This window comes from Artemia franciscana, unplaced genomic scaffold, assembly GCF_032884065.1.
Source record: "Artemia franciscana unplaced genomic scaffold, ASM3288406v1 PGA_scaffold_52, whole genome shotgun sequence".
In the NCBI taxonomy this organism is placed as follows: domain Eukaryota; kingdom Metazoa; phylum Arthropoda; class Branchiopoda; order Anostraca; family Artemiidae; genus Artemia; species Artemia franciscana.
In genome coordinates, this window is record NW_027062693.1 from 1,346,812 (window position 1) to 1,372,154 (window position 25,343).

The following is a 25,343-nucleotide window of genomic DNA, read 5'->3' on the forward strand; positions in this document are numbered from 1 at the left end:
AGTTTTCACTATCATTTTCACTTGATTTGGAAAAATTGGTTCCAAATTTATCTCCTTCCAAAGGATTTTGACGAAATTAGCGCCACTGATCCCTCCCTTAATCGTGTTATATACGAATGGCTGGGTAATTTCAGGATATTCACAAATAACAAAGATCGTAAGGCTGTTTACTGTAAGGCCGATGGACAAAGGCCATATACCTAAGATAACCCTTGAAGTTGAAAGTTTTATAAACAAGCTGATCAAGAATATTTTACGCAAGATGTTTAATATAATATTTAATAACTTGATTCTATTAAGCCAACATTTTACATAAAACCTTAGTAATAATGAGATTTACATAACTTGAAATATCTTAAATAAGAAATGCTTTGATCGATGAATCGTAAATAAAACATTCAAGATGTTGTTATTACAGTTTTCCAAAGGAGACCCATCATCAAGAAGGGAGCAAAGTACGGTTTCAAGAATCACTTAAACCAATATCTATCGTCATGATATTTTAGGTTCTCTTTTTAATGCGAGTTCCCTCTCACATGTTCTCTATCTTGTCCTTCTTTTTCAAGATTTTAAAATCTACCATTTTTCTTCAATTCGCGTTTACTATGATATTGAAAATTTTTACTTGGTTCGGCATTGTGGAGTGACATGCATGAGAAGTGTAGCATAAGTGGAAGACAGTAACAATCGGCAATTAAAGGGATAAAATTAACCTTGCACTTGATGCCCATTTAATTGGACAATCTGTCTTGGCTTTTTCTACAATTGGCCATGACTTGAAATTTCCAACAACTATTCCCTTTTCAATTCAAAAATCAACGGACTCGGTCGAGGCCATTTGGTTTTAGTAATAAATTCGTTTTAGTTAGACCGATTTAGTTTTAAGATTTAAAATTAGAGAGCCGTTGGAGTTAGATATGATTAAGATAGATAATTCTTATCGTGTGGCTAAAGATATTCGCTTTATCTAAAACCTTTCCCTTTTTTCTAGAATTTAAGCAATGTTTGATATTTTATTTTTTGTTACGTATCTAATTCAGATATGATAGAGAGCTTATTGCAAATTAATGCTTTGTTTCATTTGTTGACACATTTTTAATTTCTTTCGGCAATTTCCTTTATGTAGATAGATAGACAGATAGATTTATTTTCATATAAAAATACAATAATATTATTACAATCTACAAATCCCCAAAAAGGCTACATGGCCTGTAAGAGAGGAATTATGAAACAAATCTCAAAAATTAAACTATTAAACATTTAAACACATAACACGTAAAGCATTTGCTTCATAAAAATGGAAAAAAATAAACAAAAGGAAAGTCAGTTCATTAATTAAGCTTTTTAAAACTGTAATCAATCACAAGATCGTTAACTATAATAATAATAATAATAAATCAATAAGAAAATTGGATAACGCTATAAACGTATTTTATAAAATCCTCAATTTTGAGAGAAATAAAAAAATAAATTGGATTAAAGCCCTATTACAAATACGGTGAAGTAGACATGTCCTTAAGACTTTAGATACAATCTTTTAACATCTTAATGATACCAATCAATACCTCCGCATGTGAGATGTAGACGCTGAATGCAGACGTAAGGATAAACTTGCAGCCCTGAAATTAAATACCCACGCCATATCGCTGCTTACCTCCTCAAATACAGTCGCTAACATGAAACTTCTCCAATGTTTCAAAATCAAACAAACAATACTCACAAAAATTCTGCTCTGGCAGTTTCGTTGACTAGGAGATTTGTCATGAATGGGTCATCAACGTGCCGCAAAGATAATCTTCGGTAGCTAAATTCATGGTTTAAGGTCACTTACCAAACAGATCAAGAGAAAACTTTCCTCTTTACCACTGGTCTTCTTCAGTTATAAGAAATCCGCTAGGCATACAGAAGGCATATCAGCCCACTTGGAAAGAAGAAGGCTGCAAGACAACCTTCATGGACAAACGGAAATTAAGTAAGTAGTAAACTGAATTAACCATTGTTGTAAATTGGTGAATTGGCTTGGAGATTTCTAAGGAATGGGTCGTCAAAATCTCTCGAAGATCATGTTCAAAAGCCAAATTCATGATCCAAGGTCGCTCTCCAAAGAGGTCGACAGAAAACTTTACTCCTTACCACAGATCTTCTTCAGTTACCAGAAAAAGGCTATGGATACAGAAGGCGCATCCACAAATTATGAAAGAAAACAACCTTCAAGCACAGACAGAAATTAATTAAGTAGTAAACTGAATTAACCATTGTAATAAATTGATGAATTGTCTTGGATACTTCTGAAGAATGGGTCGTCAGTGTCTCCCGAGGATCATTTTCGAAAGCCAAACTCATGATTCAAGGTCACTCTCCAAAGAGGTCGAGAGAATACTTCACTCCTCGCCAAGAATCTCCTTCAGTTAGTAGAAAACCATTACGCATACAAGAGGCATATCCGCACACTTGGAAAGAAGAAGACTATAAGACAACCTTCAAGTACTGACGTAAATTAAGTAAGAAGAAACTGAATTAACCATTGTTGGAAATTGGTGAATTGGCTTGAAGATTTCAAAAGAATGGGTAGTCAACATTTCCCGAAGATCATCTTCAAAAGCCAAATTCATGATTCAAGGTCGCTCTCCAAAGAGCTCGAAAGAAAACTTCACTCCTCGCCACAGGCCTTTTTCATCTAGAAGAGGACCATTAGGCATACAGAAGCCATATCCGCGCACTTATAACTAAGGAGGCTACAAGACAACCTTCAAGGACAGATGAAAATTAAGTAAATTGAATTAACCACTGTGAAGAAACATGTTCCCTTTTTTGAAAAGTAGCAACTCGGGATTTTATTATTCTACCAGCCTAAACGACTTTAATGCTGAAAGTGCTCGTTCCTTACTCAATTTTATCCCGTGTTGAGCGAATACTCGTGTTTCTTTGAAAAAGCAATGACCAGGACATAAGCCGTTCCTGTACTATACTGTCGATCGGAAGAAGAGTTTTCTTCATAACTTTAGTATGCCCTGAAGTTCTAATAACATACCACAGACAACACAAAGACGGAACGTATAGCCTATGTGTTTTTTTCTACATGAAATATAATAAAATTACGTATTTCTCTATTGGATCAATCAAAAGTAAATCAATGCAACATACACTGAACAAGTACCTCTAAAATGATAAAGGATCAAAAAATGAAAGTGATATGAAAATACACAAAAAAGGGTGCGACATTTCAATAGGATTGTGAAAACTAACACAACCAACTTTTTCTCCCCTAATCATAATAAGTCTAAACTTTTATTACCGACTGAAATCTTACCCCGTTTTATATATATTTTTTAACTTGTTCCAGTAATTAAATTTGTATAGACCATTTTTAGGCTTCTTTTGCACTAGTTTTTAATCCTTGTCCATTCATTTGGTGGTTTCTGTTTTGTTTTTGTTCTCTCTTAAATAACATAAGAAGCGAATTCGCCTCTATTAGAGCTTGTTGCAGTCTTTTGATTTCTAGGCTTCTTTTGTACTAGTTTTTAATGCTTGTCCATTGTTTTGGTGGTTTCTGTTTTGTTCTCTTTTACTTGATATAAGAAGCGAATTCGCCTCTATACGAGCTTGTGGTAGTCTTTTCAAAAAAGTCTTGTGATTTCTAGGCTTCTTTTGTACTAGTTTTTAATCCTTGTCCATTCATTTGGTTGTCTCTGTTTTGTTTTTGTTCGCTTTTACTTGACATAAGAAGTGAATTCACCTCTATTAGAGCTTGTGTAAGTCATTTGAAAATCTTTTTATTTCTAGGGTTTTTTTTAACTAATTTTTAATCCTTTTCAATTCATTTGGTTGTCTCTGCTTTGTTTTTGTTCGCGTTTACTTGATACGAGAAGTGAATTCACCTCTATTAGAGCTTGTGATAGTCTTTTGAAAAGTCTTTTGATTTCTCGGCTTCTTTTATACTAGTTTTTATTGCTTTTCTATTGTCTTGGTGGTTTCAGTTTTGTTCTCTTTTAATTGACATAGAAATGAATTTTTCTCTATTAGAGCTTGGGGTAGTCTTTTAAAAATTTAAACTATCTTTGCGTGAAACAAAAAACATTGGAAAATCCTATGAATTAAATAGGGAGAAATTAAAAAAGAGATTTAGTAAAACATACCAATCATCAAAAAGCACGCAAAGCAAGTTCGAAAGAAATATCTTTGAGAAATCATACTTCTATGTCACAGTATATCAAGTAAGAATTATTGATATGCATTGTGTTTTAAGTCAATGAAAAACTCAATTGTGTATTTTTACAGCCTATTAATGATGTAAAACTAAACAGAGCAGAGTAAAAAAAAATTAAAAATACAAAAAGTTAGCACCAAAAGAGAAAGAACCAAAAAAAAGAAAAAAAGACACCGATGTAAAAGGACATCCAGGTCATCCAAAAAACTCAACAAGTTCGAAATAAACATTTTGGAAAATTTTAGTTGAAGTCAACAGGCAAGATAGAAAATCTTACCTACTGTCTTTTAAAGCAGAAGAGATTGAAAATGAGAAATTTTGTACGTTCTCAGACATAATGAATTAAAGCAACAGAACCACCAACAATACATAACGTAACTAAACTTCGAAACAAAAATAGTGTTTTGATTCTTAAAAAAAAATCAACTGTGGCAATTCAGAAAACGTTGTACTACTTTGGGCTTCTAACTCATTATTTCAAAAATTTTCAAGCTCGCTCCAACCCCCCCCCCCCCCCATTGTCTGTATTTTACCTAATAGAGGACTTTATTCGTTCCCATTCATAAAGTGTTTTGTTCTGTTACTAGGTTCTGAGAGCCGCTAAGTGCACAAACAAACTTATGGATCATTTTTGCCTTAACTGGTATGCTCCAGTAAATCAAAGCATTTACCGGATTACTTCAGTAAGATCTCAAAAAGAGATCATTTACAAGCATTTCTAAGACTCTTACTACATTGCTTTGATCATCCCAAGAAATAACAGGAAAAATTGGTAATTTGTCAGATTTGCTGATCATTGAGCTTTTATGACAGTAGGATTGTTGGTTTATTCTTTTTTGAGGACCCTAAAACTTAACAGTCGGAAAGGAAAGTGGTAGGGTAAACCATTCTCCTGTTTAGAAGTAGCTAACAGGGAGAAGAAGTTTGCTAAAAACTATCAAAAACAATAGTTTGCAGAGAACATATTATTAGAATTCATAGGCCTACTATTGGCTTACCTTAGCATTTTGCAGGCCAACTTTAAAACAAATGCCGAAAGCAAAACTAAATACCTTTAATAAATCATACGGGTTTTCTGTCGAATTTACTAAGTTCGACACTGCACTAAATATGTCACCAGAATTTTGTCTCGCCCGTAAAAACTCTTCTTGTGACCGTAGCAGCATCAAAGAGAGCTTGAACATAACAATGCTTCCGTACAAAAAGAAATTATCCCAGAGTAACAGCAGCTGACGAAACGGCAACACTGACGAGAAAATGGTTAAATACCAGTTGACGGTAACTAGACTTAACTCAATGTCATGCTCTTTTAGTACGGTGTGTAACGACGGTAAGTGAACAGCAACTAAGTCTCGAAGAACACGTTGATCTGCTTGGACACCTGAAAATAGCTGGAATATCAGGTCAAAATCTTCTAAGATTTTGCACTTAATTTTTTTTAATTTTTTTTGCACTTAATTTTTTTTTAACAAATGTGCAAATACTAACCGAATTTTCGGAGTCAATAAGGACAACAAAGCTGGTACATGTGGTACTTTGACAGTCAACCACAAAATTATGGAAATTCCTATATGCTAACAAATTTTCCATTTGATAGGGTTCCACAAACGAACTTATACCCAGGATCTAACCACGATTCTCAGCGCCGCACAAAAAAAAAAAACTTCCAAGAAGTTATCTGCAACCAAAGTTGAATCTAATATTATATTTTCGAGCTTATTTTCCATCCTTTCATTACCCCCCTCGCCCCCCCCCCCCCCCAGCTATTAGCGCCTTCACAAATGCAGTCATTCGCTATACTCGTTGGTAACAGAATATTAAAATAATTTTCATTTATAAACAAAATTATCGCAATCCGTTAATTTTTTTTTTCATTTTTCAATTTATTTTCAATTTATTAAATATAAATAACTTATTAGTTATTTTATTTATTAACTGCGCCCTCTACTTTATTTAATAAAAATAAAATTTCAAAAATTGCAAAATGATAATGACCTTAAGGCCTGCATTAATTCTTTGAAAAGGAGCATCCGGAAATTGAGGACCGCACAGGAGGCTCTGGACGTTACGGAATAACTAATAGGGGAGGGTCATGATCCAAAATCAACATCTGAACATTTTAATTGTTGTTCTGAGACGAGAATTAAGGCACGGTGACACATCTCCAATTTAGTATGTTTGCATATTTAATTTCTAATTAATAAGGTGATAATAGCAATTTATTTACTTTCACTCTAAAATCAATTTTGATCTAATGATTCCCTCTTGGTAAAAGTGAGTAACTGAAGGTCTCTCCCTGTATGTTTTGCGAATATGCCATCAATACAAGTTATATTTCTTGAGAGGACATCAAGAGCAGGATGGTTGGAGGCGGGGTTATATCCATGGGAATTCAAGTTTATTTCAAGAGGGGGGGGATTCATCGGGGGATGAGCCTATTGACACAAAAATAGGCAAATTATACGAAAAATGTGGTTGAAGACATATAACATTCACACTGGGACTTCTCCCTTGAGGACACCACCCCGTCCCCACCCCTTCCGGTTTCCATATTATTAAAGTTAGAGGAGAAAAAAAATACTCCAGAATTTCGGTCTATTCTATAATCACAAATTACAATCAAACGTTCTTCACATGGCAGCTCAGACAAAAGCAATTTTTTGCTAAGGGTCATCGGCGCAATTTTTACCAAGGCTTATCGAACCATCAACAAAGGGAAAAAGAGTACGAGTTTCAAACGAACTTGTTATCGATGTGTACGAATAACAATAAATGCTGGTCGTACATATTAAAGCTAAGCCAAGAGAATACAATGTATTATTTTCAGGTAAGCAGTTTGAATAATATGTTTAATATATTTTGTGAAATATCTAAGAAATACTTTTTTTTTGTCAAGACCCATCGAACCATCAACGAAGGATGAAAAAGTACGAGTTTCAAATGTGCTTGTTACCGATGTGTATGACTAATAACAAATATTAGAAATACAAATCGAAGCCAAGCGAAGACAATGAAATATATTGTTTTCCAGTAAGTGAATTTCATAATATGTTTATGGTAATTTGTGAAGTATCAGCCAAATGCAACTTTTTCATCAAGGATCATTGAACCATTAACAAAGGAGGAAAGAGTACGAGTTTCAAGTGAACTTGTTATCGATACGTATGACTAATAATAAATATCAGTCATGCAAATCGAAGCTAAGCCAAGAACGAAATACATTATTTTCAGGTGAGTAATTTGAATAATATGATTAATGTATATTGTGATGCATCGGACAAATACTTTTTTGTTTGTCAAGACTCATCGAACGATCAACAAAGGAAGAAAAAGTACGAGTTTCAAATGCACTTGTTACCGATGTGTATGACTAACAACAAATATTAGTCATACAAATCGAATCTAAGCAACCACAATGAAATATATTGTTTTCCATTAAGTGAATTTCCTAATATGTTTATGGTAATTTGTGAAGTATCAGCCAAATGCAACTTTTTCATCAAGGCTCATTGAACCATTAACAAAGGAGGAAAGAGTACGAGTTTCAAGTGAACTAGTTATCGAATTGTATGACTGATAATAAATATCAGTCATGCACATCGAAGCTAAGTCAAGAGCGAAATATATTATTTTCAGGTAAGTGAATTTAATAATATATTCAATGTATTTTGTGAAGTATCAGACAAATACAATTTTTCTCAATTAGGCTCATCGAGTCATCAACCAGGGAGGAAACGGGATAATCTTCGAATAGCCGTGTTGTCAATGTGTATGAATAACTATAAATATTGGTCATAAACATCAAACCTAACCCAAGAGAATGAAAACTATCATTTTCATGTAAGTGAATTGTATAATGTTTTAAATCTTAATTTTAAAATATTTCATGAATGCACATTTTTTCTTTTCTAGGCTCAACAAAACATAAAGGCGAAAACAAAATTAAAAAAGGTTTATCGACGCATATGACTACTAGCACATTTGATAATAAACACCGAAACCAACTCACATCGATTGTCTGTACTATTTTCAGGTAAGTTAATTTTACAAAATTTTTAAATTAGGCTGAATTGTGAGGCAATGACGAATGAAATTTTCTTTTCCAGACTCAGAGATAAAGCAACCAAGAAAGAAACAGAATGAATGTCCTTTTATTGAAGCATGCGAGCAATAGTACGCACAACTTATATTTGCGGTAGTTATGCCAAAGTAAGTTAATTATGCCGATCAGTTTCAAGTAAGTTAATTTTATGCCATATTTACCATAAATTTTTGAAGAATAACACAAACACAAATTTTCTTTCCTAGGTGCATCGAATTATCGACCAAGAAAGAAACACGATGAGTTCGAAAACAGTTGTTACTGAAGTATCCGACTATTGCCACACATCAGTCGTATGCATCGAAAAAAGCCACGAAGATGGAATTTTTTATTTTCAGGCAAGCGATTTTTACAATATACTTAATTTCAACTGTCAGTAAATGACGAATTATTTTTTTTTTCATTAACTGAATCATCTACCAAGGAAGAAAAAAAGTTAAAAAAAAACTTTTATTCAAGCATGTGACCAACACGCATTAGTCACAAATATCAAAATTAAATCGACAAGATCAAAAAGGGACAGGTAAGTCAATATTATAATAAGCTTCCTAGATGAAATTGTTAGCAAAATGAATCAGCTTCTAGAGGTTTTGCGAGTTCAGAGTGCCAGTATAGGTTTGAAAATCAATATTAAGAAGACTAAGTCACCAAGGCTAAGAATAACGGAAGACGCAAAGGTGACGTTAGGTAGCCAAAGGATTGATCAGGTGGACAACTTCACTAACCTTGGTAGCATTACGAGTAAAGATGGTGGGAGCAGTGAAGGTGTTAAAAGTAGAATAGCCAAGGCTCAGGGTGCTTCTTCACAGTGGAAGAAGTTTGGAAGATTAGGAAGATATGTCTGCAAATAAAGATTAGAATATTCAAAGCTTCAGATTTCATAATGAGATTTTATGCAAGTCCTTTCATTCTCCTAAAATACACTGGCCTTTGAACTCCTCAATTTTAAAATATTTGTATTTTTCATTCTTAAAATTTCTGCAATAAACCTTAAAAGATTTGGAAGCATTCTCAAATACAGGCACTTGAAGTGAAAATGAACGGAATTTCCATCGTACACCACTCACTCTCATTTTTATGCTGAGTTTTTATGTACATCCATCCTCTCCCTAGAATAAGATGATATTAAAGGGTAAAAACCACCCGTTAACAACAAAATGGAAATAAAAAAACATTTAGAATTAACTATTCATGCTCAAACAAAATACTCTTACCAAGCAACGAGGTTGAATAATATGAAGCAGGTAAATATTCTTCTAATATAGAGCACATAATCCAGAATGCGTCCTCTTCTTCAAGAACTAGAAGCAAACACGAAGCTACTGTCCCCATTCCTTGACAATATCTTGACGAAAAGAAAAGTAAAATTAGTATTTAAACTTCAAAACTCTGGGGATGACCAGTCTTTAAAATGACAATTAAGAAAACTAAACGTTAACTACTCGATTTAAAAAAAAAGAAAAAAAAAACAAAAAAACTGCCAACTTTTACGTGCATTGACAGCTAGACTCAGCATACTATATAAACATCACTGGTAAAACGTTATGTCAATACCATGCTTACCTCTCCTCGAAATAGCAATTAATAATAACAGTGCTATTATACGATTATATTACCAAATATATATTGTATTACCAAATAGCAATTAATAATAACAGTGCTATTATACGATAAAATTACCAAATATATATTGTATTACCAAATAGCAATTAATAATAACAGTGCTATTATACGATTATATTACCAAATATATATTGTATTACCAAATAGCAATTAATAATAACAGTGCTATTATACGATTATATTACCAAATATATATTGTATTACCAAATAGCAATTAATAATAACAGTGCTATTATATGATGAATTGAGGAGATTGAGGAAAGACAATATGGTATTGCATGAAAAAACTACCAGTATTGAGGGGGAGAGGCATTTAAGAAGTGCAAAGGGGGCTGGTCACCCTCCGATCACTCTTTGATAGAATAAGCATCAGAGTTTAATTGAACATTTATTCACCTACTAATCCACTCATTCTTTCACATACAATTTTGCCACCACATAACATAAAGGAATTCATCACGAAAGCTTTTCCCAAACATACTACGCTCGCTACTTCCTAAAAATCGGGTTGGTCCAGTATATTAGCACTGTTCTAAAAGCTCTTAAAGAAAAACAATGACATTTTCAGTCATGTTTGAACGAAACCTTATGAAAAAAAGACATATTATTAGAAAAAAAATATAAGAACATATAAATTTTGGACTTTTGGAATACTCTTGCAAACATGCCTGGGTATTGGCATAAAAGCTTCAAAACATGAAGGGCAAGTCAGTGGTAGCCAGAAATCATTTTCAGAAAATTTATGAAAAAATCAATCGAGAACTTGTCTTAGATTCTGTAACAAGAATAATAAGGATTTAAAACCTTAAATATTGGCAAACTGGATCAAATAACCTGACTCGTGATATTTTACTTCATTCACGGAATTATGTAAAACTAAGCACTTTACTAAAACAAACCGACGCAGCAGAACAGGGGTAAGGAGCAGTGGCGTAATTTCGTCAAAATCCTGGGGGGGAGGTAAAGTTGGAGCCAATTTTTCCAAATCAAGCGTAAATGACAGTGAAAACTAAACAATCATCCATATATTACCATAAAGGCAAAGATATACTGAGGAAAACTGACTACTTTCTCTAGATTATAAAAAAAAACATGTTTTTTTAACTGCAATTAAGGAGCGACACTAATACTTAAAACGAACAGAAATCATTCCGTATATGAAAGAGCTTGTCACCTCAAGAACGCCTTGCTCTTTACGCTAAAGTTTGACTCTTTCTCAAAACTCTACTTTTAAAAAAGATAAAAAACTTTAGCGTAAAGAGCGAAGCGTTGAGGAGAGGACAAACTCTTTCATATAGTTTTAATGATGCTTCTTACTTCCAGCTGAAAAAACTTTTTTTAAATAATGCTAGAAAATCCTGTGCCCCCTTCATGGAAATTCTCTTCCCTCATGATAAATTCCTCCATGGAAAGATCCTCCGACATAACCCCCTCCCCCCGACCCACCCAACTTCCATTGCAAAAAAAAATCCCCCTGGAAACATCTGTACACTTCCCAATAACCATTACTATATACAAACAATGGTCAAAGTTTGGAACTTGCAACCCCTCCTCCGGGGATTGGGGGACTAAGTTGTCCCCAAAGACATAGTTATTAGTTTTTTGACTATGCTGAACAAAATGGCTATCTCAAAATTTTGATCCTGTGACTTTGGGGGAAAATGAGCGTGGGAAGGGGCCTAGGTGTCCTCCAATTTTTTGGTCTCTTTAAAAGTGCACTGGAACTTTTAATTTCCGTTAGAATGGGCCTCTATCGACATTCTAGGACCACTGGGTCGATACGATCACCCCTGAGAAAAAAAAACAAATAAACACGCACCCGTGATCTGTCTTCTGGAAAAAAAATACAAAATTCCACATTTTTGTAGATAGGAGCTTGAAACGTCTATAGTAGGCTTCTCTGATACGCTGAATCTGCTGGTGTGATTTTCCTATTTCGTATTCTCCTATTTTCTAAAATAAGGCAAATTTTCTCAGGCTCGTAACTTTTTATGGGTAAGACTAAAAATACGATTACAGCATACAGCATAAAAATACGATTATTTTGATGTAGCTATTGGTATCAAAATTCCGTTTTTTAGCGTTTCCGTTACTATTGAGCCAGGTCGCTCCTTACTACAGTTCGTTACGAAAAACTATTTGATACTTGAATTATGCAGGCTCATCTTAGTTTTGACGAGAATTTTTGCAAAAAAACAAATTTCAGCTGGGGGGAGAGGGGTAAACTGAGGTCTGATGGGGGAAAACTTGTTTCTGGAGGGGTCTATTGCCACTCCTGCCCCATGGCAATACGCCCCTGGATAGAAGTAGAGAAGTCCTCAAGTAGCATATAGAAAAATAAAAGGTTAATTTATATGGCTTTCAATAGTATTGCAATAGCCATGAAATAAATAAATTTTAGTACCAGTTTTCAGTAAAACTCCAGTTTCTCAGGATTCTACGGCTATAGCAAAGAACTGCGAGTCATTCTATTTTAAGCAGGATTGCAGATATATGATGCAGGAGTTGCGAAGCAATAATTTTTGTTCGTTTATAAGTTTCAACTTCGCTCTTTAATACCATCAAACTTACAAATACATTTTTTTCTAGCTTACGTAAAGAAACAAAAAAAAATTGCTAAAATATAGCATTAAACATAGGCTAGGCTTCCTCTTCTATAGTGATATTCAAAATTGGGCAAATACAGAAGAAGAAGCAGCTATGTGGAGGGCTTTAATCAAGTTTAAGCAACAGACTTAGTCAATTGGCTGGTTGCCAAACATCGCCTTTTCATATCTATTTATTCGTAATTTATAAGACTTTGTCTTCATAATGTTTATTTCTAAACCTTATATTTGGACTCAAAAAACTTTCCGAAAATTCACTCATTTCAGCAGTACTTTCATTTCAATGAAGAGGAATCATCCCACATTTACCTCAAAGATCTCTTCACCTAGAATGCTGAAAAACTGTCTCCAAAAAAAATCCCTAATAATAAATAAATAAATGTATAGATAATTCTCAATCCTTCACAATTTAATTAGTAATACCTGTAATGAATAGAATTCAATGCCACAATTAGATTGTTACGAAACTCACTAATTAAGAGAAAACAAATAGAAGTCAAGAAAAAAATAATCTTTGACAAATTATTCTGAAAAGGCAATCCTCGAAATCGAGTTGCTCTATAAACAAACTACCGACAAAAAGTATTCTCGTGGGGGAAATCCAAAGGATCTTTTTTTCACTTTGTTGATTTTGGGCCTAATTCACTTCAATATTAACCTTCTAATAATGAAAAGAGGGAAAAACAATAAAATATTCAAAGAGTTGGGAATTTATTTTCAAGTGGGGATTAATCCATCGTCATAAGCACGTTTTACGCTGGATCAATATAAGCAATTTACCTACCATAAAAAAAATAGCATTCATGAGTTAAATCGACATTAATACTAAGGAAGGGAAATCAAAATTATCTAGGTTGAAGGGTTGACGCACAGATAAGTATATCTTTAAGCATAACGATCTTAAATTTCTTACATTTATTAGGGGATTTTTCCCTAATAAATGCCAGGTTGTCACATAAAAAAAATTAAAGTTACCTCTGGTTTAAATTATAGAGAGGACGGGAGACTATTTCTTTTTTTTCTTTTTCGCCGAGATTTAGCAAACCTAGAATTTGGAAGTGGAAGAACAAATATTTACTTATGTATGATATTTTTTATAGCGAAAGTACCAGCAGAAATATAAACGGTTGTGCAATTATGCCAAACATGGCTGTACGCAAGCACACTAGATATTTCAAAGAAGAATAAAATAAAATAGAATAAAACATAACAAGATAAGAAGAGTACCTTTCAGGAATGAGATTAACGATTCGATAACCTCCATCCAATATATAGAAACTTTTGATTTATGAAACGAGTATTTTTCTAATAGTATAACGGAAACTAGTAAAACATCGCGATCTATGGCTTATTACATTTTGTGTGTATTTTACTTATCCTGTTTGTGCACTTATTCTGTTGTCCATTTACTACGTATCCATTCTGTGTGTGCATTTTACTTATTCCACTCCCAATTAATTCCAGCACATGTGCCTTTTTCTCCTATATTTCTTTATTCTTAGTTTCTGTGTGAATAATATGTCTTTTAAATATGTAAATAAAGAGTACCCAATATCCGGGAACATGTAGGCAATCGACCTCAGGACACGTCTAAGCCTCTGAGCCCCAGGTGAATTATCTGAGCCAAAGCAGAAATTGGTTGGAAGGGTTCTGAGTAGATCTTTTTCTATTTGCCGAGAAGCCATGGTTGAGTCATTGTTGGAAAGTTTCACTATCTCTTTATATGATATTTCTGAATCAGCTTTTCTTTCAGAGGCACCTATAGAAACAAATTTATAGAAACTTATAGAACAAGTTTAAATAAACCTAATTATATTATTTAAATTATATAATTATATAAACTATTATATAAAATTTATTATATAAAATTTGTAGAAACTATATAAACAAATTTATAGAAACCTATAGAAACTATAGAAACAAAATTATATAAGAATAACAACTTAAGGTATTAAGATGTTTTTATGCTAGCTACCCAAGACATGACCAGGTTATCTATCTTGGCTTCCCTCTAATTAGACACGACTCTCAAATTTTTGGCCAACTCCGTTGACTTTTGAATTAAAATCAACTTGGTGAAAGTGATGAAAAACTGAAGAGAAATGGCTAATTAGAATAAAGCCAAGACAAATAGTTTCTGTGAGAGGCGAAGCTGGCATAGCTTTTCGGAATTACATAAAAACAATTCGTTTCACTTGTTGATAGATAGTCTATAATACATTCTATGGTTTTCTATCTTCAAGAAAACCATAAGATAGTTATTTGTATAGCAATTATCCTATCAAAAGTTTATGTCTTTACGTTGCAGGCCCCTGAGACAAACAGAACCGCAGAGGCTCCTCCTCCACCCAATCAATTCAAAGCTCAACTCTTCACCTCTTTACTTTTTACATCAAACTCAAGTGTCCTTTAAATTCTTCCTTATGATTTCTTCTTACCCCCCAATCGGGGACCACCTGTTCTTCGTTTGGCCTTAGATGAATGGCCAAAAAGTCCAGTGAAAAAGTCCAATGAATAGCCAAAAATTACGGTGAAAAAGTCCGATGAATGGCCTAGAAACTTCAGGCCTATTTAATGCCCTTTAAAATAACGTTGATTTCTTTAATTCCATTACTCAAGTTAAAATGAAGAATTTTTTGTAAGGTTTATTGAACATCTCAAAGAAAAGACCAAAAATTAAGTCTAAAGAACAATTTTTCTTACTCAACTAAAGAACAAATTTGGAACTTAAAACGAAACAAAATATTGCTTTGTAGGTTGCAAAAGAAACAGCCAAACTAAGATAATAGCTCCAATAAACTGACTGGTCATATTTTCCAATATCTGTAGAATTATAATAACTAGCACTTTACTGAAAACTCAGTTTACTTCAGTTCTTTAGAAAAATAAGAGTTATATACCAAGAATTGTCGAGAGCTTTACCGGTATATGTAGAGTCTTATAAATTAGTGTTTTATTTTCTGTGGGTTCCTTACGGAAGTTTATCTCCCTATGAGAACATCCTTTTTTTCAGGGCAGTTTTGAGTTTTCAGTAAGGGCTGGTTTTTGGAATCCTATATCCCACTACTACAAATAAAAACTTACCACAGCACCAAGCCGCATGAAACCAACACAGATACGATCTGCCTCCATCCCAGTCTATTCAAAGTCTCCCTCTTTACACGTTCCCAAGAAGTTTCTATTTCCCTTTAGTCTTTATTTACTACATTCTCTCAACCCAAGCGTGAACGACCTGCTTTGCGTTTATCCATAGACAGTTGGCCGAAAGAGACAATTTTTAGCAATTTTTGACCTTTTCGGTTCTGGTTCATTAAAATTTTCTGACATGTTACGTGAACAGAGGTCATAGCTCTTAGGTGAAGTGATATTTACTTTATTTGACCTCAGTAAATTATTATAAATTGAGTTCAATCCAAATTCACCTGCATCTCTGTTTATGGAATTATTCTTGAATAAAAATTTTTTAATTTCGATTATTTCCCTGAAATTTTGCTTTAAACCTTGGTCCCTAGAAATCAAAGAAACATTTTCAAACAAAATAAAATGATTTGGAAAATTTCCATCATGAAAAGAGTATACATGGATCCACATAACATATACACATTGACGATATTAATCATATCGAACTTAGAGACATAACTTAAGACTTATTTGAACAAATCTTGGAAGAAAGAATTCTTCTTAACCTTGTCTCCTGACTTATATAAAATGGTAGCTGTCTTGAAAGGTGCGAATTTAAAGGCAAAACATACAGTGAGAAAGTTTACAGGCCATTTTCAAAATGTCCTAAGAGCGAAAAGTTTCATTGAAAATATTCCTTGAAAAATTAAAATTAGTCTCTCAAATTACAAATTGCACTTAGAAAAATTGAGGATCATAATCATTAGCCATTTAATGGGACCTCACTGGAATACTTTTTAGTTTACAAAGGTAGATGGCAGTGTAGTTTATATTTACTAATCTCATTATATGAAATTTTGTGTTTAAATTGATTATGTCCAAAATGAAAAAACGAAAAAAAAAAAATCATAAACAAAATATATTGCTGATTTAATTAAATGAACCATGGATCTGGTGAACAAAACTGTCCAGGATACGTGGTGTTTGTTTATGTGATTGAGTGAGGAGAACGTTATAGTCCTATCTCGGTATGGATATAAATATGGCTATACGGTTTGACAGCGAAATAGCGTTTTTTTTTTTTTTTTTTTTTTTCTTATTATTATTGTAGTAATCCGTTTTAGGTAATGTACTCATAAACTTAAGAAAAAGAGTAAATGATATGCTTTTGCATTAAATTCTCAAAAATTATCAAAAATTGAACACAGACAGACATGTTCAATTGAAGAACATGACACCATTTCACATTTTACATATCTGCATAACAGATACATTTCATAACATGACAGTTTTGCCAAAAAAAAAAAATAAATTCAACGACAAATAATCGATGCAATAAAATTAAAATAATGTAACTCTTATTTGAAACCAGGACAGAAAACCAGCACAAATGAATTAACTGAAACTGAGAAAAACTAATTACCGTATTGGTTTGGATTCGCTTTAACTGAAACTGATTAGTCCTGTTTTCTAGTTCTTGAAGGAGGGAAAATTAACGGTAATATTTTTAAACAGCAAAACTTTCCAAAACTCATTATTCGATTAAGACTTCATCAATTTGGAATCTTCTCAGCTCACATTAAGAATTTCTGATCAGTTGCCTTATGATGGAATGATCTTAATATCGTTAGCTTCTTTGTACAATACGAATCAATTTTAATTTAAGTTAACAATTTTGATCCTTTCCCGTTGTGCTTGCTTGGCAAAATGATCCTCTCTAAAAAGTTACTTTTATTTTTGAATTACTTGAAATTCGTCTTAGATTTATATTATTCTAGTACTAAATACTTTTTGTGTACCGTCATGAAACGAAACCTAGTTTGATCCAGGAGGCTGGTCAACCTCTTACATCCTCTTTAGAGCTTTATCAACCTATTTGCGTTTGATTTTAAATATTCACAATCCACCGTGAACGAAATCAACAGTGATTTTTCAGCTTTTTTTATTGGATTATCCCATTTGATTTTCCATACCTAGTCTTAACATTATTTAGTTTTACACTTTATCTATATTTTGGATGAATTTTCGTTTTTGTATCTTGACGTTGGCTTAGTTACGATTGTGGCCACTTTTCTTAACGTTCCTTTTTGTGTTCACCTTGAGACAAAATGTGAATTATACCCATCAGGGGCTTGTTATATTTAAATTTTACGCAACAGACGTGTCTGTAGACGGAAAAAATGGCAACTCTGGAACAAATGATATACACAAAAGGCATGTTTACCCATTCTGAAAAAAAAAATCTTAGTCACAAATGCATCGACAACTATGTTTCCAATTACTAACAGAAAACAGTTACTAACAACACTTGGTGAAATTCTATAACAGTTTGAAGAGTTGTTGGAAAAGATAATCAGCGGGATTTGATCACAAAATTCAATAAGTTGAAAAAAATAAAAATACAACTTGCATATTTAACTTGCATATATACTTGCATGTTTTGCATACTCGAGGCAACTTATCAATATTTTATATTTTACTTAAATTTAATCTAATTTAATCCAAATCAACATTTTTTTCAATTCTAATTTACACATCCTAATGTTATTGTAAATTCTGACAAACTTATACAATTGACACCCTTTTCCTGGCCACAACCAATTTAGGATAAACCTTATCTTTGTTAAAAAAAAGGAGGGGGGGAGCAAGAGCACCACCAGGAATTTTTTTCCTTTAATAAATAATGCGGACAACTTTTCTATTTTAAAGATTTCAATTGCATATCGAAGAAAATCCTGTGAGATTCGCTGCCGAAATTGACCGAGCCCTATCCAAGGCGCACGGGTTAAAACACAGCTTTGAATCATTTGAAAGACATGTTAGAACTTCTTCAAAATCAGAGTGCTTCTGAGGACATGCCTGTCTTTGTTATCCGTTCCCCAGCCGAAGTTCCCTGTATTCCAGTAGTTGCTTACTCCAGGATAGCTTCTAAGCTAAATGGAATTCAACAGACTCTTTCGCAAGTTAATGGGAAAATGTCAGCTTATGATCTGAGTTTCCCCAGCCTTCCGAGCATTGCTACTGGTAGTGACATAAGCAAAGCCACTGTTATTATCTCGAATGTACCGCATGATATCGATAATGCATCTAAACGGAAGGATAGAACTGACTGTATTTCTGGTCACGAGTGCATTGATACTGTGCGAGCCTCTGGTGATAAATTGATTGTAAAGATCGATAGCATGGCCGCTGCTGATTTTTGCAAATCTGCGTGCTCGGTTTTTCATGATTGTGAAGCAAAAATGGTAGAGAAAAAGTTTTTTGGTATCATGAAAGGCGTTGCACAAGATCTTGATCTTGCGCCTCTTAAAGCTTGCAGGGGTGTTCGAAACGCTTTGAGAATTGGGAGCTCAAATTGTGTGAAAATTACGTTCGAAGACGAAATTTCTCTTTCCTCGGCCCTTAAATCTGGACTGAAGATAGGCTATGAACTATTCGAGTGTATGAATATCGACGAATTCCTAGGAGCTGCAGGAAATGTCAATCGCCTGACCACCTTGCTGCAAAATGTCCCGATAAAAACTACAAATGCTCACGGTACTCTGGTCCCCATATGAACTCCAGTGACTCACCTTGCAATAACGCCCCAAAGTGTAAAAATTGTAGTGGAGATCATGTTGCTCACAGTTTTCGTTGCTCCAAACTAAAGGCTGTTGCTAATTCCAAAGTTCCACGACCTTCTCGCTTGCAATCATGAATGAGTATAAAGTCTCAATTTGCTCTTTCAATATCAATGGGACAAAGGATAAAGTGTTAAGCCTTGATGAGAAACTAGCTAATCATGTTGTTGTTCTCTTACAAGAACACCTGCTCCCAAGTTGCAGTGTAAACTTTCTAACGCGAAGTTCTCAACATGCTGTTTTCATCACGAATGCCCGACGTACCCTAGGCAGGCCTTCTGGCGGTCTTGCCTGTATAATTAAGCGATCTCTCCCTAGCTATTTGTCTCCTAGCTGCTACCAATCCTCTGAACACTATCATGCAATCCGGCTTGCAGACGTGGTCATAATCAACGCCTATTTGCCCCATGATAGAAGATCTGTTTCTTCCTTCTCCAGCTATGCGAATGCCTGCAATAAATTAAAGACGCTCATATCTGGTATTGAGCGTCTGGGATACAAGTGGGTGCTTATAGGCGACCTAAACTGTGACATCATTGTTTCCTCGACACGAAACGAAGCGCTTTTTCAGTGTCTACCCTCAGTATTTAAGGTCCTAACGAAAGACCTCAGTTTTACATATATCCACTGTAGTGATTCTGTCTCAAATTTAGACCACTGTATCTGCCATCATTCATTACAAACTTCAGCGGTACATGTTGATGAAGATGAGAGAGATTATGATCATTTACCTCTGTATTTTGATATTATGGTTACTTCTGACATATACTCGAACCAACCCTCAACGTCGCATAAGTGGTTTGAAAAACGTGATTGGTCTAGTGCGAACATACCTCTTTACCTTGCTGCACTTGGAGCTCTACTGTCCACCGTACGTGTCCCTTTCCATCTTCTTTGCACAAATACCTACCCTATTAGTGACAATGCTCGTGCTGATTTGAATCACTATTATCGTGACATTATCTTATGTATAAAGCAAGCTGAAGATGTGGCCATCCCGCTGATCCGTGTCAGACGGAATACCCAAAAACCAATTTGGAAGTGTGATCCTTTGCTGAAAAAAGTTAAGAATAAGGCCAAATTCTGGTTAAGAATCTGGTCTGCCTGTGGTCGACCTTCTTGGGGTACTGTGTTTGATTTAAAACAAAAGACGAAACTCCAATATAAGCGCCATTTTCGTGCCATTCGTTACTCTGGTGAAACTTTTCCGAAAAGTAATAGTGAGTGGCGAAAAGTGATAAATTCTGCCAAGTTTCCGGATGCAAGTTCTAGTGATATTATATCTCGTCCATCTTGGAGTGAACATTATTCAAAAATATTTTCGAATGTTAATTATGCAGTGCATAAGCGTTTCTCATGTTTGCTTGAAAAAAATTTGCTGTCACGTTTATGTCAGAGACATGTGATTCCAGTTGAAAAGTGGGCTATTGTTAAAGGTATTAAGGGTTTAAAATCCAAATCTTTGGATGTTGATTGGATTAGTGTTTTGAATCTTGTTCCGAATTCTTTTGAACTGGCATCTCATCTCCAACTGTTTTTTCAAATGTGTTTGAGTAGTTCGTGTGTGCCCGACTCGTTCTTATGCGGTAGCGTTACGTCACTTCTAAAAAAAGGAAAAGATCCGGTTTCTTGTAGTTCTTATAGGCCCATAACGGTAGCTTGTACTCTTAGCAAGCTTTTTGAACCCCTCCTACTACCATATATCACTAAGCTTGCTCTAAATGATGATAATCAATTTGGTTTTAGATCTGGGCTAGGCTGTCAGCATGCTCACCGTGCTTTGACTTCTTTATTCAAAGATGCCCATCGCACTCGTCGCGTACTTCATTTCACAACCCTAGACTTGTCTAAAGCATTTGACAGTATTTGTCATACTCAAGCATGGACAGCATTATGCCAGAGAGGAGTAAATCCGTCGGTAATTCACGTGCTTCGTTTTTGGTACTCGCATTCTTACCTTCGCCTTAAGTAATTAGATTATTCTTATTTTGGTCATATCCCTGTTCGTTGCGGTGTAAGACAAGGGGGAGTTCTTTCGCCGTATATTTTTAATGCTTGTATTGAAAATGTATAATCAAAAATATCAACTACGTGCCAACTAGGACCATCTGATATCTCATATCTGGCTTATACGGATGACCTTCTAATTAGTCAAACTGAGTCTGGTCTTGTCCGTTCAGTGAAGTCAGTTACTTCTGCTTTCCGTAAAATCGGCCTGTACCTAAATATTGAAAAGTGCGACTTTCTTGTTTTCAACGGTAATAATTGTTCAGAATCACTATACTGCGATGGTTTTAGAATTCCTCGTGTTAAATCGTTTCGTTGGCTTGGTATAACAGTTTGCGATTCTATGAATGCTCTCCGGTCTCGCGCTGTCGAAGACATTAGTGATAAGCTGAGGCTCGGTTACTCTAAGATTGTAGCAAATCGTGGACACTATAGGAGAAAAGCGCTAACTCGCCTTTACTCAAATTTTTGTGATCATTCTGTGCTCTTCTGTTCTGGTATTAGGCCACTTCTGTTGACTGGCGATCTAAAACGTATTCGCATAAATTATTACCGGTACTGTAAATTTCTTTTATACCTACCTCGTTCTTACCGGAATACAAAACTGGTTAAAAAGTATTGTGCGACAGATATTACTGGTGCTTTCAAAAAATTATCTGCGAAGCTAGCTATTGAAGCGCTTTATAGGCTAGGATGTTTTCATCGCCTTATCCGTCTTTTTTCGGTATGTGATTAAATTTGTTTCTTTTGTATTACTTTTGCTGTTTTTCTTTTGTATTTTACTCCACTTAACCTCTGTTTTGTGGAGTGGGTTATAAATAAATTATTATTATTATTATATAAGAAATACCAATATCTCATATGTATTTATATTGAATTTAACTTTACATAAATCAACTTGCCATTTTGTTTTTCCAATTCTTAATTTATGCATTCAAATGCAGCCGTAAACTCTCACAAACTAGTTAGATTGACGATTTTACTTTGTTTTGATTTTACTTTTACTTTGTCAAATTTTTGCTTTACTGTTGGTCAAATTTTGATTTATGATAAATCATCTTTGTGTTAAAAAATGGGGGATAGATATGGTCAAGAGCACCATCAGGACATTTGAGTCAAGTGCAATCAGGGGTTGTGTGTTTATCTTGATTTAAACGGGAGCATTTCTAATCTAACTCTTTTAATATACTTTTTAAAAGTCTTCTTGTTGGTATTTGTGCATTGGATATAGTACAAAGAGAATTAATTTATTAGGTAATTACGAATTAGGTTATTATGTATGGTAATTAGGATTGATGATTTTGGTTGAGTGGATGACAGAGGAATGGAATAGACAAATAGGTTGATGTTTCCGTATTGGATCTAAATTTTCTTTTGGAATTTTTGTAGATAATGGTTGGAATAATTGGAATTGAATTGAATATAAAAATTAGAATTGAAATTTAATGCAATGGTTTCACAAATCTAAATACTTCTTTTGAGTACCCTGTAATACATCTTGATTCATATAAATATGGTGCTATTAATTTCATGACTTTTCAAAGAATGATACCTCCATAATTAGTTTGAAGTTACCCTCCATCCAACAAAAATAAAGGTTGTTTAGGGAGCATAAGACTTCTTGCCATGAAGGAGAGCCCCTTCCTCCTCCTTCCGAAGAAGTGATCTGACATTAAGATCTAAAATTTTGAGAATAAGGGGATAAAGAGGATTCTTGTGAGTTTAATAACACCTAAAAGTACGCTGCATATTTATATTCAGATCAGATCTTTGACATGAAATGAGAAATTTTTCTTAAAGAGAGGGGGAAGGGTGTCTGGTGCCTACAAGATCCCAATTGGTTGACAGAAGTATCAAGGCGGCATGTGTTTTGAGGTTTTTTTTCTTAATTTGATTGGGAGCCTTCAGGCTAATGTTAAGAGTGGTACCCCCAAATCATCACATTTACATGTACAAGTCAATATTCATGTGCTTTCCAAGCCTCTTTTAAAAAATTTCCATTTGCGAGAATGTTAAACCTCATTGGCAAGAATGGGTGGACACTATAAAAAGATCCTTTTGAGGTTCAAATCATTTGAAATTAATAATTTTATTATTAGATTGATATTCGGATCGACTTTTCAGATCATAAGTGCTGCAAAATAAATGTAGGGTAAGATTCTGATCCCTCTTTTGTTTTTTTGGATACTACGTTTTTCTACTTGACTTTTTTTATTCTAACTTTGTTTTTTTTCTAGTTTAGTTTTTTTGCGTCATTTTGTTTGTTTTTCCTCTCTAATAAGCACGATAAGCCTAAAAGATGTGTCTGTGGAAATTTTCTTCTCTTTTTCTCTTTAACAGGCAAGTTCTTAACACAAAAATAAACTATACCAATGTTAACAATATTCACTTTGTTTATAAGGCTATCTCGTCTAATAACTATGCACAAGAAGGGAGAGGGGGATACAATTAGAGAAGAGGGTATGTCTTCCTGAAACTAGTTGGTACATTACTCGAGATTTTTGAGTAAACTACTAAAAATTCAAATGAAGGAAGTAAATAAAAGATATTTTCTTAATTAATTCTCCTCAAAAATTCTTAATCCTCCCCAGAGTCTACACTTTTGCACCTCTGTTTTCATGATATTTATGTGCTCTACTGTTAGATCATACTTCCGAAATCGTCAAAACTAAGATTACAAAAACTGAGAAAATATATCAGCAGTACCCAAATTAGAAAACTAAAAACCTTAGTTATGTCTTTCAAGCATATCTGCATACCTGATAGTCTCATCCAAACATGTGATCTCAGAATGTGAGGCAGTCCAGCCTCAAGCATAGCTTCCAATTTCTCACTACGTCGAAGTCTTTCTGTCATGTGAAGCCACTGAATTTCAGAATCGTTTTGGAACTCGAGAAAAGCTATCCACTTTAGCGTCAGTTGAGGGTCTGGCATCAGGATTTTCTTGTTAGATTCATTGTATTCTACCTCTTCTTCGTCTGTATCAAGAATAAAACCAAATTCATCAATCCTACAAAATAGAGGTCTGTTCATATTTACATAACAAGTTATGTTTTGTTTTGAGTTTTTTTTTAATTCGAAATTTTCATATCACAAATCTAGAATCACAACTAATATTTTAAGAAGTATTAATTACAGAAAATAATACAAACTGTTCCATTTGAAACGTAAGTACTGATCAAATTCACTTGATCAGTAACAGATTGAATGAACTTTTAGAGGTTTTGCGAATTCAGGATGCAAGAGTACGTTTGAAAATTAATGTTAAGAAGGTGAAAAGGTGATGTTGGGTATCCAAAAGATCAATTAAGTGGACAGCTTTGCCTAACTAGGCCGTATAGCAGTAAAGACAGCGATAGGAGTAGTGAAGATGTTAAAAGTAGAATAGCCAAGGCCCGGGGTGTTTTTCACAGTTGAGAAAAGTCTGGAAGAATAAGAATATAAGTCTGCAAACTAAGATTACAATATTAGAAGCTAGAGTGATGATATTAAGCATGGTTCTGAATTTGTGCGTTCCGAAAAACGAAGGATTTGCTAGATGGTTTCCAGAGAAAATGTCTACAAATTGTTTTGAGCACCTGACTGACTGACCAAATCTCAAACATTAAGCTGAATGAAAAATGTTATTTGATCCCGCTTTCTATGGTTATAATGAGAGGAAGATTCAGATAGCTAGGGCACAGTCTGCGTATGAAGGATGGCAGATTTCCAAAGACTGTCCTTGTCAGCCAACTGTCTAAGGCCACAAGAAAAGCAGGTTGTCCCCAAATGAAGTGGAAGGATGTTGTAAAGAAAGACTTAAGAGAAACAGTAACTTTCTCTGAGGGCGTAAAGAGGGAGGCTTTGAATAGGTTAGGAGAGAGAAAAGTGTATGTGGCTGCGTTGGACTCAAGTGGCTTGATCCTGCGGTGAGGTGTTAATAGTAGTAGTAGCAGTAAAGTCACTTGCATGCACAGACATTCTGAAAAATACAACCCATCATAGTCACGTAAAATTATGCTAACTGGACCAGAACCAGATATATTGAGGATATATTTTCCTTTAAATCACTATTTTGA

At 34.2% G+C, this 25,343-nt stretch overlaps 1 protein-coding gene across 2 annotated transcripts in view; it reads right to left on the reverse strand.

The window, feature by feature from the left end:
• The window catches only part of LOC136041965 (small G protein signaling modulator 3-like), a 67,578-nt gene extending 43,245 nt beyond the window's left edge, over positions 1-24,333 (reverse strand). For both annotated transcript variants that reach the window (XM_065726784.1, XM_065726783.1), the window contains exons 1-4: positions 24,045-24,333; positions 14,087-14,297; positions 9,524-9,654; positions 5,260-5,588 (exon numbers count right to left, since the gene is read on the reverse strand). In XM_065726784.1, coding sequence (XP_065582856.1) covers positions 5,260-5,588; positions 9,524-9,654; positions 14,087-14,297; positions 24,045-24,318 — 945 coding nt within the window. In that variant the 5' untranslated portion in view covers positions 24,319-24,333. The remainder of the gene's footprint in view (positions 1-5,259; positions 5,589-9,523; positions 9,655-14,086; positions 14,298-24,044) is intronic.
• Positions 24,334-25,343: the final 1,010 nt, after the last annotated feature.